The sequence below is a fragment of the Monodelphis domestica genome, chromosome 4, assembly GCF_027887165.1.
Source record: "Monodelphis domestica isolate mMonDom1 chromosome 4, mMonDom1.pri, whole genome shotgun sequence".
NCBI classification, from domain to species: domain Eukaryota; kingdom Metazoa; phylum Chordata; class Mammalia; order Didelphimorphia; family Didelphidae; genus Monodelphis; species Monodelphis domestica.
In genome coordinates, this window is record NC_077230.1 from 222648309 (window position 1) to 222662844 (window position 14536).

Sequence of the window (14536 nt, forward strand, 5' to 3'; positions counted from 1 at the left end):
AGAATAATTGAATAAAGTTACATATTTTCACATATCCAGAATGACTTTCATAAACTCATAACAGCACAGTCTTGAGGACTTGTGATGGAAATTTTGAAAGCTACTCTCATATTAATTTTTCACCTCAAATAACCCCAACTACAATCCAAAAGTTTTTGTTTGTTTCTCTCTCAAACTCATTCACTGTTAGCAAGATCTCTAAAACTTAAAATCATAAGAAAATGAAAAATGAGAACAAAATGCATATTAATTTTTAGTTACTTATATGCTTGGAATCATATGAGTCTTTTAGTAACTCTTTTCACATTAAGCAGATATATAGGATGTTAGCAAAAAAACCAAACTGTTAAACAACTACTGAATGCCAAGTTATGAAACATAGATTTAAAAGTCCTTATTTTCTTAAAGTGTATAGTCTAGTAGAGGGATAATATACTGAGTTCAAATCATGGCTCTGCTAGTTAGATGACATTGGATAAGTATTTTAGCCACCATGGGCCTTGGTTTCTTCATCTATAAAATGAGGAGGTTGAACTAGAAGACATCTCAGATCACTTCTAGCTATAAATTTATGATACTTTGATTTGATTAACACACAAATAACCATATTACATGACAAGCAAATTAGAGTTATAAACAAGTCTTGAGGTTCCAATGATTCAGAGCTGAGATAGGGGTAAAATCAGGGAAGGCATCAAGATTTATTATTTAGTGCCACCAAAATGTGTCATTTGAGCTGTATTCTAAATAATGGGTTGAGATAGAGAGGGGGGAAATTTGAGAACACAAAAATAGTGTGACCAAAGACACAGACATGGGAAGGAAAAGATCATATGAGTTAGGGTGGTCTACAATGTGTGTGAAGAGGAATGTGAAGATTAAATTAACTCTCCCTTGCCCATTTTTAGATTTAGTCACCAAAAGCATATATACCCCACTCACACTTAAGTGGAGGAGGTCTGTGACCCACATGTGCAATAGTGGGTAACAAATCAGAATCGACTGACTGCCACCCTGGGCAGTCCTAAGCAAAGCTTTAGCTGCAATTAGTACACATCAAATGGAAGGAAGTCACAGGTAGTGACGAAAAGGAATGATCTTTAAAAATGCTAAGAACTTCCTGTGAGGAGGCTCTCTTTGGTCTTTCACCTTCGATGTGAGGTTGGAGGAGCTCTGATTGAGATCTCACATTGCTTCCTTTTGGACTGATATGTGGTGAGTGAAAAAGGCTGACTCCTTTCCTGGATTTTCTGAAGGGACTAGCCTCAGGAGAGACCTACCCTCTTGAGAGAGGCTTCCCGTATCCCCAGGTCCTCGGCTGAAGCCTCCAGTTAAGGGCTAATTAACCCTGCCTGGGTTGAGCCAGGGGTCAGAGAAAAATATTTAGTGCTTAAGCTAGATATCTTACCCTATTCTCTCTGATTTTCTTTTACTCTTTCTACATTTTATAAATAAATTGTTAAAATAAATCTCTTTGGAATTAAATTCCTGGCAATCCTATTCTTAAATAATCCAGGCCAACCTTTTATTAAAACCCCTCACATTTCTACCCCTTACAGGAGTAATATGACATAATGCAGAACCAAATTGGAGATTGCCAGTATTGGCAGTATTGATTCTAAAGCAGAAGGTAAGAGTTAAAAAAAAAAATCCTGAACTCCTATCCTACCTTAAAAACTATAAGTAAACTCCTTTTATTTAAAAATAGAATTTTTTTCTATTTTTATTCAAACATTTTATTTTCCCAATTACATATAATAATAATTTTCAACATTTCCTTTCCAAAATTGTAAGATCTAAATAGTCTTCCTTCCTCCCTTCCCTCTTACCAGAAATGATAAGTAATATCATCTAGGCAAATAGATGTATTATTATACAAAACAAATAAAAGGAATTTTTAATGTTTGTAATGGTTCTGGTAAAAATAAAAACTTTATATGGTTTGTGTACTTTCAGTTTGTTTATATAGCTTGTATATGTCAATTATAGTCAATATCATTTTTGTAACATATTGGAAGTATTCAATGTTATGCAAATTTTGCATTTTTTTCACATTAAAAACTATACTTACCTTTTGTAAATACTACGAATTCTTCCTCCTAGCTGTTTATCAATAGCATCAGTTCCATCTGTTTTTGTAGCATAAACACCAATAATTCTACTCTCACAGCTTGCACCAGATGTGCTGAGATAGTGTAGAACCCAAACAGTAGGTTTGTTACAGGCTAACCCATAGGAATCACAAAAGTCTGTCAAAGCCTGTAACAAAAATCAGAAAATCTGAATTTAATTCCATGAGAATGACTTTGCCAGACTGACTTTTACCTTCAGAAAGCAACCCAGGTCAGTCAAAAGGATACTAGACTTGGAGTTGAAAGACCTGGGCTAAATGCAGCCTCTAACATTATATGCTAAATGTAGTGTGGCTATTTCATTAGCCTAATCCAAAGAAGCTCAGAATTTTGGTGCAAAAGAGTTCCAACAGCCTTAGTCTCCATAATAACAAGGATTATAGGAATGAGCCACAATGTTGAGTTATTATTTTATATTAAAAATAATAAGTTCACGTCTTCATGTCTTTTCTATCTAAATCACAATGAAAGCTTCTGGACCAAGTATCAAGAGTGTGTGTGTGTGTGTGTGTGTATTTTTTTTTAATCTTCTATAGTTCCTATTACAGTGTTATTAAAATAGAAGACACTCAAAAATGGGTAGGATATGAATGTGTATATAGTAATTTCTTTCCTGATTATCAGTTGAGAATAAAAGAATCATAGAGTATAAATCATAAGAGTTCTACAAGAATCTCAAATAATTCTTGTTCCAGCAGTCAGCTTTTAAGCAGGTAAGGTTTTCAACCCCATTTCATAGAAGAAGCAACTGATGTCCAGAGATTAATTCATTTGCCCAAATCAATTCCAAAAGCAAATTCAGTAGCAGAACTAGGAGGCAGTAAAAGGCCTCATGAGGGTTGATTAAAAGACACTCAGAGCTCTTCTTGAGTATTATGGCCTGAAGTGTCCTGTAGTATTCCTTCAATTCCATAACACTCTAGTGATGGACTGCTAACTTAAAGTCTCAGATATGTAAATTAAATAAAGTATATTAAACAAAATAATTTTATTCCATTTTAATTGGTACCAAATACCTCTTAAAATGTGTAACATCAATTGAAGTGAAAAGCAACTAATAAAATTTACTGAGTCATGTTAATGGCTAAAGACATGGTTAAAAATATATTACTAAAAAAAGCTTTAATGGTCATAAGATGACTGATTAAATCCTATATTTTACTAATTTTTATATTCACTATATCTGGCTAAGTGTTTTTATTTATATGGCAATCCTCCTAATAAAAAGGGTAATTTTGGGAAAGACTGCCCCTTCCTATGACACAACATGTCACAATAAGAATTTATAAACAAATTCAGTAAGTCAGAACATTCCTAAAAAAGAAGTAATCAAGGAATATTGATCTTTAATGAGGAAAAAAAATCACATACACATATATATGTCTGAATTCTAAAGTAATCTCTCTCAAATTAGAAAGGAAAAACACTAACCTTATGAGAGATCCCAAGAAACAATAATAAATTCATGTTTTTTGTTACAGAGTGGTATTTTGGTCCAGTGCTTAAAATATGCATGAATTCTCCCTTCTAAATTTAGGAAAATGAAATATCTTCACAATTTTTATATAAAACATGGTATTCAAAAATAAGTGATTTCACTGTTTTTTGCTGACTGACATGAATTAATAAATACTTTAAAAGAAACTTAAGAAAATGCCAAGACCTTTTTAAGTTCTATATTTGACCTTAAAGCATATGTCTCCATTTCATTGGCCAAGTGGTCAGATAAACTGTAAGGATAAGGGATGCCAAAGTAATCAGCCTCCTCCTGCAGTGCAATTCGAGTTTGCTCATCTTTAGGAATTCGAACTTCCCCATGAAGATAATCCAAAAGGTACTTAAACAGATTTCCATCACGATCAATAAGACAAGCCCCTAGAAATACACATAATACAAAAAAAAAAAAAAGATTAAACAAGTCAGACTTTCAACATTTTGCCAAGCCAAATCTTTACGTAGCCAGTCCATGGATCTTTCATAATCATTTGATACTTATACTGTATTTCTTAGTGAGTACTTTCTATAAAAGCAATTATTTAGTTTTTTCCTGATTTTACAAGATAATTACTTCACCTAGAAAAAAAAAGGAATTTTAAAGACTCACAAAATATTATGGATATAATTCCTTTCACTGTAAGGATGAGGAAACTGGGGGAACAAAGTGGTGAAATCTACTTGCTCAAGTTCACAAAGCAAGTAAGTATCAGAACTGGAGCAAGAACTCAGGTCTCCTAACTTTCTTAACATGATTGTTTATAAAAATTAGATATTTACAAATAATAGCTACAATGTAAATGAGAGTAATCAATTAATCACTTCTCTAGAAGTAGAATTTCTCTTATCAGGTAAAGAGAAAATATAGCCAGTGGCCCTCTAATTTATAAATAGATATTATAAAAGTTCATCTGTAACTCAGTTATTTGATGTAGTGATATTGCAACTTAGCTACACTATGGTTTAAATAGACTTTTGTGAATTGGCCTGGGAAACTAACCAATTTTTATAACATTGTTTCTATGAGAAAATGAATTTCAAGTTTCAATTTAGAACTCTGGACAATAGATGCATTTCCCCACCAGTTGCTGCTAAAGAAGCCTTTATTTGCTGCTGTCCTACAAGGGAATTTATCCCTCACCTGTAGGTGGGGAAGAAACAAAGCAGAATGATAGCTTTGAATAGGAAGGAAGCATCTTCTCTAGCCATTAAGTAATGATAGATTCGCCACCTAATATAAGAACAAGAGATCCACTATGGTAAGGATTTATATACGAGGGGTATTTATGCTAGGTACTAATATATCAAGGAATTTCTGTATATTAAACCTAAATCCAGTCATTGTTGTTTAAAATAGAAAAAATAAAGACAATATAACTGGCCAAATATTGCCCCTAAATATTATACAGTTTAACAGACCAGCAAAAAGAAATTCCATTTCTTCATCAATCTATCTCAATTTGAGGATACTCCTTCCTATTACTGACTTAGGAAAAAAAAAAGAGTAAAACAGCAGCATTCTGTAGGCCAAGGGAGAGAAGAAGTTTCAGTCTCCCTAATGTCAGTTAAATGGAATCCTATCTTCTTACTACCTAACTGAGTACTCTAGGCCCAAAATGTCAGCCTGGAGTGACAGCTTTGTAAAGGGTTTTAAGGTCTTTTCCCAGCTGTCATTCAGCTGGGAATTTTTCTCTAGGCTTCACTAGCAGTAGAACCAGGAATACCACTATATTTCATAATCATCCAATTCTTTTGACCTAACAGGAAACATGAAACAGGTTCCTTGGATCCCAAGGCAAATCAAAACTGTAAGAATAGCCCTGGGCCCTGGAATTATGTTTTTAAAGTTTTCTTCTTTATCTAGCAGTTAACTTTTGCATCTTTCTTATCTTCAGATAAATCACTGTATTGAAATGTTTCCTCAGGCATATGTCAGATCATGTAACAAGACTATGTAACAACTCTAACACTAATTCTACACTTACATTAGTTGTTCTTTGTCAGTTGTACGTCAGACAGCTGCTCTCTCCACAGAAATAAGCGCTCTACTGTGAAGAACACAGGGAGAGACTAATACATCTAATCATCCTAAATACCTTTATCCATGAACTTGCTCTAATGTATCTTGACTTTCCAAATATAGTTAATGACATTTTAGATCTCAATTGGTCCTGATTCTTTCTGATTTCTTCCCTAAATTTGAGCCAAAGCAACATGGATTTTGGACATTGGCCTAAAGTAAATAAAGATGCACTTCTTTCATTTTCATATAAACTAACAAGAAAGAAAATGCCACATATCATTCAATAACATTATTAACTAATATATTTATTGTTACTAGCTAGCATTTATATAGTGCTTTAAGGTCTGCAAAGCACTTTAAATATTATGTCATTTTTATACCTCAGAACCACCCCAGGAGGTAGTTGCTATTATTATCCCCACTTTATAAATGAGGAAACTGAGGCAGGAAGCAATTAAGTGACTTGCCCAGGATCACACATCTAGGACATGTCTGAGGCTGGATTTGAACTCAGGTCTTCCTGACTCCAGGCCCAGCACTCCATCCGCTATACCACTTAATTTTAGAAAGCTGAAAAGCAGTTAAACTTGAAACCCCTTTTAATGAAGATTCATAACAAGGTTTATAACTTTAATACATTTACCAGATTCATCCACCTTTAGAGGAAATCGTCCACTGAACATAGATGCAAGCATCGACTCCTTAAAGCGGCACAAGGACTCACGCCTGGCTGTATAAATACAGCCTCCCACATTAAGTCTGAGAATATCCAGCACCTCTTCTGCCTTGCTGCCTTCCATTGCTCCCACCAACTGTCCTAATTATTAGGCCACAGTACTATTCAAATCTGCAAAACAGTTGTGCTCACATGAATTTCCATGAGTGAATAAAAAAAAGAAATATACAACCACTATTTCCTACAATACATGAGACAATCTATTTCCTGAGTCTTTTAATTCTCCTTAAGTGACAATGACACTGATTAAAGTGCTTTAAAACATAAGATAGTTTCAAAGTATGCTAAAAGATACAATATCATAAAGGTTTGTTTATTTCAAATACCTTTTTCATTTGTATACCAAATATGAGGTGACTAAATGGCTCAAATTTTAAAATTAAACTGAAATAAAAACAATGAGCTATTTTCAAGTTATTTTCTAAAGTATAATAACTAAAAGTTAAGCTTGATAGAATTAAATACTACCATTCAAATTCAGTTTAATAAATCTTCACCAAAGCCACTATGGCTACAATCAGTGAAAATTAAGGATGTGTGTATCTGTCAAAAGGACTCAAGAAAGTCCTCTAAAACACCAGGAAAAAAAAAACCCATTTTCCCATAGCAGATTTATGGAAGGACAAAAAATGGACCCAGAATGGAAAAGAAATGGAAGGGCTACAATTTACATTAGAGGAAGTACCTACATCCTATATCAATGAGATCACAGATCCAACAGTTTTGGCCAATATACTATGGATAAACACTTAATATACATGGATAAAAAAAAAAACAACTACATGGTCTCTGCTTCTAGAGAATGAGGTCCCTATATTTTAATAGGTGAAGAGTGAGTCAGACATATAAACAAATAACTATGCTAAGACTTAAAATATAATTAAATTTGTAGAAAAGATCAAACAGATCTGGGAAGTTCAAAGCAGGGCAATGCAGCTAGCTGAAGGGGAGAGTCAGGGAAGGTTTCATGGAGAAGGTGGCACTTCTGTCTCTTAAAGAACTATTTCAATGAGGAGAGATATTTATGTAAAAAGGGGGAGAGGAGAGCAAGATTAGATTGGGGAACTGAAAGAACTCAACTTGAGGACAATGAGTGGTAGGAAATTAGGCTTTAAGACAGCAGTAATCAGATTCTCAAGAATTTATTTGTTAAAAGTATTTAAACTACTAAGAAAATAAAATATTTGAGTAGGTAGTAACTCATAATTATTGCTGAACAGATAAGGTTAACAGTGATAATCATCGCTGAAATTTTGGTAACTAAAGCCTTTTCTACTAAAACTCTATTTTGATACCTAGCTCCAACACAGAAGTGACAATGGATAGTCAAAAACTATGCTAATAGTTGGCAAGCTTTGACAAGTTCTACCAAGCTGAAAAGGCTTCAAGTAAGAATGCAGTGATGTTTATCTGTCATCCACGAATTAGTTTCATTACCAGAATAGCTCATCATCAGAAAATTACCACCAGGTCATAAATACTTTCAGCCACAGCAATTAATGAAAATTGCATTATGAATCAATGGGAAAAACCACTCACACCTGTTGTATTTTAAGTATAAAAGAAGACATACTTTGTCATTTAAGTTCAAAATTCTGAGCATGCTGGTAGACAACACATCCTCCAAGTTCTATAAGGAATTATCTTTAGGTCTGCTTCATACACTAGTTGGATTTTTCAGCATTAAGTTAGCCATCTTAAAAAAAAGATTAAATGCCTTAAACATGAAAAAAGGTGACAAAATGTCATTGACAGAGATAAATATATGAAACTTAAAATGTTCCTTGACAGTCATTCATGGTTCTAAGAATGAGATCATCTAAAGTAAGAGACCTCATTTAAAATCTCTACTAGAAAGTTCAAAAGACAATTCTGCTTTTTACCTTCGCACTTTCCTTTGAACTACATTCTAAGAAAAATTATAAAAAAAGAAAACACCTTAAGGGATAACCACATTCATTGAGTAGAATCAACTAGACTACCATATCCCAAATTTTAAAAAGGGATAGGACCTGTGATTTCATTAATATAGGAACTGCCTAAGTGAGGAAACACCCTCTTCCAATCAATTCAAATCAGCACTTTCTCTGGAAATTATACTCTTTATAGAGAATAGTCTAAAGCACTGAATGATTGAGGTCCAAGGCCACTTCATTCTTTCTTTCTGTCTGTCTGTCTCTCTCCCTTCCTGACACCCACCCCCACCCCACCAGAAAACCAGCTCTGAAGCAACAGAACAACTTGGCCAGTTGGTATTAAGGATAGTAAGAGAGTAAAAAAACTCCAACTAATTCCTAAATACCTTTGGCTCAGGCACCTTCCTTGATCTCTCCTCTTACTTGCTTGTGCTCTCATCTCCTCAAATTTTTCTACAGCAGTTTGTCAGTTTTCTCTAGGGCCTAGTTTTTAAACTGGGGTATATATACTTATTTTTACTTTGTTTTTTATGACAATTTCATTATTAGTTTCTATTATAATTCTATCTTTTTTTGTTTGTTTTATGCACTTAAAAACATTAATCAGAGAAATCCACAGGTTTCACTTTACCAAGAGGGGTCCATGGGACTACAAAGATTAAGAACTCTTGTTCTAAGGTTCTTCTCCTCACTTACCAGAAGTCATAATTACCTTTATGCAGTCTATTTTCCTCCTCTGCCCCTGCTCTTTCAGGGAAAGAGGAACTAATTCATGTCTGACTTGGCATGCTCACCTAAGAGGTGCTTAATATTGATGGCTTGAGTTATTAATACCTGGAAGCTTCCCAGTAGTGGAGTTCGTCCATCCATCTATCCATGCATCCATCCATCCACCCATCCACATCCACAAGCATCCATTAAGAGCTTACTATAAAGGCTTACTAAATGCCAAGGCAGGAATGCAAGTACAAAGAAAACATCTCTACAAGCCAGGAAACTGGACTCCCTCATTCTTCTCAATCTGCACTGGGGATAGTCATTTCTAACCCATTCAAACCACCATTCCAGGTCAAAGGAAACACCTCAGACGTCAAGGTCCCGGCTGAAGTGCCCCGCTGGGCAAAGGGGGTCGGGGGAGAGGGAGGAGTTGTGAGAGCAGACGGGAACGCGGAAGGGGGTATTGTGCTCGCTCGCGCCCCCGCAACATAGGCGGGAGGGGCCGGCACTGGGAACTTTCCCTCTAAGGGCTCACCGAAGACAGGCGCTGGGGGGCCAAGGGCGAGGCTGAATCGCTCCTCTCTCACTCCTTAGAGTTCTCCAGCCTCGCCCCCATCCCTCCTCCTTCTCTTCCTCCTCCCTCCGCCGCCGCCACAGCCCTTCTTACCTGCGTCCCCGCCTCCACAGGGTCTCCTGCCCCGGCCCGGAGCCGAGGCCCCTACCGGCTTTGGAACGGGGGCCCGACAGAGCGTGGAGAGCTGAGCCGAGGCAGGGTAGCCCGGGCCGAGGCTTCCCTCCCTCCCGTTGGTCGACCCAAGGCCAGCGGCACAAAGCCAGCCCAGACACGGAAGTGGAAGCGGCGGCGGCGGCGGAGACTGCGACTTCGGCAGTGGCGGCTTCGGCGACGCCTCCTTCTACGACCTCCAGGCTGCGGGCTGCGCCCCCGTGCGGCCCCCGTGGGCCACTGCGGGCCACCGAGGGCAGCCGTGGACGGTGGGGTGGAGAACTGGGGCCCGAGCCTGAAGCCCCGCCCCCTGGCCGCGCGCTTACCCCAACCCTCCACTCTAGCCCCGGCCAGGCCGAGCTTCTGGGAAGGAACGTGACCAGGATGGAGAGAGAAGAGAAGTCTTCGGAAGGAAGCCCTGAAGGGGGAGAGCAAGCCTGGCTGGGCCCTGCACCTTCTCCCTATACAGCCTTTTCTGATCAGACAGGCCTTGCACACAGGTACATCCATAAGCGTAGCCATGACCTTGGCCCTACCCTCCTGGACTACCTCCAAGGCTTCGTCTTGGAGAACTGGTCCCATCATATTTTTTCGAGCCTTATCTCCCCATTAATCTCTTAGAAGTAGGGTTTCCAGTCTTGTTGCCTTGGGAGTCTCCTCCCTAATGGGAGCAAAATCACAACTGAAAAATACAGGCCATAATTAAACACATTGGATCATTAAAATAATGAGCTCAAGAAATCAAAATTGTTAAAATACCTATTAGATGAGTAACCTATAAACTATATTCTTTTATACTTCATTCTGCTCTTAAACTATGCCCCTAATAAAGGGTCAAAATCAACTGAATTGTAATCACAAGTGCTTGAAGCAAATCAAGACAATTAATGAACAAACTGGGCAGGTAGGCAGTAAAGTGGATAGAGCCCCAGCCCTGGAGTCAGGAAGACTTGAATTCAAATTCAGCCTGAGACACTTATTAGCTGTGTGACCCTATACAAGTCATTTAACCCTGTTTATCTCTGTTTCCTCATCTGTAAAAGAAGCTGGATGGCATACTACTCCAGACTCTATCAAGAAAGTTTGGCTGCCTCTAAAACAGATTTACCCCCTCAAATATTTTCCCCAGAATATCCTGTACAATTTTCAGTCCTTTCCCCATTGTGTCAGACTTTTTCTGACATCATTTGGGGTTTTCTTGGCAAAAATACTAGAGTAGTTTGCCATGTGAAAAACATCAGGGGTTTTTAATTGAACAGTGGAATGTAAACTCAAGGAGTCAAAAGTATGACATGGCAGCCAAAAGAAAAAAAAATTAAAGCTATACTAGTTTGAATTGGGAAATGTAGGAAGTGATAAACTTCTTGTAGTGGGTTCTGGTCATATCTTATCAGTGATATTCTGTTTAATTCTGAGTACCTGCTAGACATATTTAAAGAGGACATTGAAAATATGAATATGCTCAAAAGAGGATAGTAGGATGGTGAGGGGAATAAAAATCATATTTTACAACTATAGATTGAAGAAACTGAAGATGCACTATCTTTCTCCTGAGTTCCAATCCCACATCAATTAATTGTCCAATGAAGGTTTCAATTGAAGTGGATCATAGATGCTTCTAACTTAACTGTCCAAAAAAGAACTCATTATTCCCCCCCCACCCCAAACAACATACCTTTCTACTGAACTTTTTTTTTCTCTTGAGGGACCATCATCCTTCCAGCATCCCATGATCATAAGAATTTTAGGGCCTTAAGAGGAATATGATATTTGTCTTCTATTATATGAGCAAGAGTTAGACTTGTTTAGCTCTGAGCATTGAATGGAAACTTTAAAGAAGCAGATTTTAGTATGATATTAAGGGGAAAAAAACCAACCCTTTCTAACAATTATAGTTGTGCAAAACTGATATCAATTAACCAATAAGCATTTAAATGTCTTCTAGGAGCCAGGCACTGTTAGGCACTAGGAATTCAAAACCAAAAATGAAATAATCCTTTCCTCAAAAAGTTTACATTTTATATTGAATGGTTACTTTGGGAGGGAATATAGTTTCCCTCCCTTTACAATTTTTCAGGTAGAGGTTGTTTTAATCTTCCAGCTCTGCAATTTCTTCAGATTCCATATCCTACTCCTCCCTTTCACTTCAGATACAAAGGAATGATTACACCTGTGGAAGGGAGAAATCACAAGTGTTCCATTTCCATAATAAAAAATTCTGATATTCCACTATCTGATAATAATTTATCATCCCAACTATCTCTATGTCTTACCCCTTCTCAGCCCTTTCTTTTTCTCAGGCTATTATCACTGCTTTAACTTCACTCTACTCCCTTCTCAATTTCAACTCTAGAGTTTACAGTTCAACTCCATACTTCTAATACCAAATCTCTTGCTCCTGTGTCCTATGGGCAAAGTTGTCTTGCCAAAGTACAGCTAGAGTAGTCTAACAAGCCATTTTTTCCAATTATATTTATATGCTACTGAATGAGAAGGAAACAAGTATATAGCTCCTACTGTGTGTCAGGCACTGTGCTAAGCACTATACAAATATTTCATTTCATCCTTGTAATAACCCTGTGAGGTAGGTGCTTTTATTATCTCTATTTTACAGTTAAGGAAATTGAGGAAGCCAGAGGGTTAAAGTGACTTTCCTAGTCACAAAGCTGGTAAGTGTCAGAATTCAGATTTGAGTGGAGGTCTTCCTGGCTCCAGATCCACCTCTTTTACCTACTGCATCACCTATCCAGAAGTCACAATCCTGAACAGATTGGATCTACTACAAATAAATGTCTAACCTGAACTGGGCCTACACTGCAATAATATATCCCATTTAATTCTCCTTAAATGATTCCCTACCCCACTACAGCCCCACTCAGGAACTATTCCAAACCTCCTCCCTCCAACCTCTCAGCTGTAAGATCTCATCCTATACTTTACTGAGAAAATAGAAGTCAATTACTATGAACTCACTCTTTTTCTTTCTCTTCATCTGAAACCTCCTTGACATCATCCCTTATTCTATGCTCCTTTATTCCAGTCTTTGATAATAAACCGCCACTATCTAAAACAAAGCAAACCCCTCTACATACACTCTTTACCCATCTCTCTTCCTCTTGCTTCTAGTAGTTGCCTTAGATGATTATCATATACCTCATAAATTGAGGTGAGTAGTATAACCATGAAAATATGGCTTGCCAAGACTGTGAATTGCCAAAACTGTAAAGGTTTCAGCCAAACTGTAAAGATAATATTTAGTATCTTGATTTAAAATCTAAAATTAAGTGGTCGCCATGAGAAAATTCCCAAATACGAAAATATCCAAGTCAGCTGGGTTTTATGGAGATTTTAATTAATACAATGAAGGAATTAAGGGGAGAGAGAGAGATAGAGAAAATAGTAGAAAGGGCCTAGGCCAAATGGCCTAGGCCTGAGCCTGAAGGGAGAGAGAGTCAGTCTTTATCACTCACCATAAGATCGTCCCAAGCAAGCTCCAGTCCTTCACTGAAATCCTCAACTCCTGAACTGAGTTCAGAGACCCTTCTCTGAACTCCTGAACTCTTGAACTGAACTGAGTTCAGAGATCCTCCTCTGAACTCCTGAACTCTTGAACTGAGTTCAGAGAGCTCCTTTTAAAGAGAATTTTCTCTTATGTCACCTCCCCTAAATTTTCATATCTACCAATCATAGTAGACACTTTTTCCCAGGACTGCCCAGTCTTAGTTCTCATCACTCTTTAGTTCTCACCTTCTCTGGGTATATTATATCTTCTGAGTATTTCACATCTCTTTTGCTAAGCTTGCCTTTTATAAGTTGCTTGAACTTTTAGTGATTAATTTAACCTTTATAGGTACTTAGTACCCTTTTGTATTAGATCTAAAAATAGACCACCTAGCTTAGGGTTTTTGCTTCACTATAAGTATGAGTTGGGGACTTTTCATTGTTCAATCAGGAATTTGCAACTTTATCTTCCCCTAAGGCACTGTCTGAGCAGGGTGGAGTAATTTTAAAGTTCTCAGTATATTCCTGACCAAGTACCTCTATTGTTAAAAATGGGGAATAGCTTAATCAAATCTTCTGAAGTAGAGTCTGAGTAGTTTTAAGATTCACCATAGTACAATTGAAATGGTGAACTGTAATAGAAAACCATCTTTAAAATTCTACCTATTCCCTTCTCATTTTCAAGAATTCTTTTAATGAATATAAACTGTTGTTGATGAGTCAATTTTCAGTCACGTCTAACTCTGTGACTTCATTTGGGGTTTTCTTGGCAGAGATACTGGAGTGGTTTGCCATTTCCCTCTCCAGTTCATTTTATAAATGAGGAAACTGAGGCAAACAGAGTTACTTGACCAGAATCACTCAGCTAGTAAATGTCTGAGGCTATATTTTAACTCACAGAGTTGAGCCTTCCTGATTCCAGGCCTTGGAACTCTATCCTCAATGCCACCTAGCTGCCCTTATAAGAATTTTATTTATTTGTTTGTTTGCTTATTTGGCCCAAACTTATTATTTCATTAATGTGGAGTATTTTCAATGTGGCTGTGTGAATTAAATATCTAGGTGACCCCAATCTTGGAAAGACTTAACATGTGCCATAGAGTCATATGCTTTAATTTGCTAGCATGACAGACAAGATATCTGACCAGCGGAAGTCAATGTATATAATATGTTGTCTGCTAAAGTGAAGACTGAAGTAAAACTCTGGCCAATTAGAAAGTCTGTGGAAGTAGGATTAAAATGAAAATTAAAAGGCCAGCAGGTCAAGCAGTTCTCACTCTGCCATGTTTTCTT

At 37.1% G+C, this 14536-nt stretch overlaps 1 protein-coding gene across 4 annotated transcripts in view; it reads right to left on the bottom strand.

Moving 5' to 3' along the window:
- KCTD18 (potassium channel tetramerization domain containing 18) overlaps nt 1-10053 on the bottom strand; it is a 28834-nt gene extending 18781 nt beyond the window's left edge. Inside the window, exons 1-4 of one of the 4 annotated variants that reach the window (XM_001379522.4) lie at nt 9686-10053; nt 6293-6496; nt 3796-4007; nt 2072-2259 (exon numbers count right to left, since the gene is read on the bottom strand). In XM_001379522.4, coding sequence (XP_001379559.1) covers nt 2072-2259; nt 3796-4007; nt 6293-6449 — 557 coding nt within the window. In that variant the 5' untranslated portion in view covers nt 6450-6496; nt 9686-10053. Of the gene's footprint in view, nt 1-2071; nt 2260-3795; nt 4008-6292; nt 6497-9135; nt 9158-9243; nt 9390-9553; nt 9575-9685 lie in introns of those variants that run through there. The other 3 variants (XM_056794170.1, XM_007494586.3, XM_007494587.3) reach the window with 3 other exon arrangements.
- Between the last annotated feature and the right edge of the window lie 4483 nt (nt 10054-14536).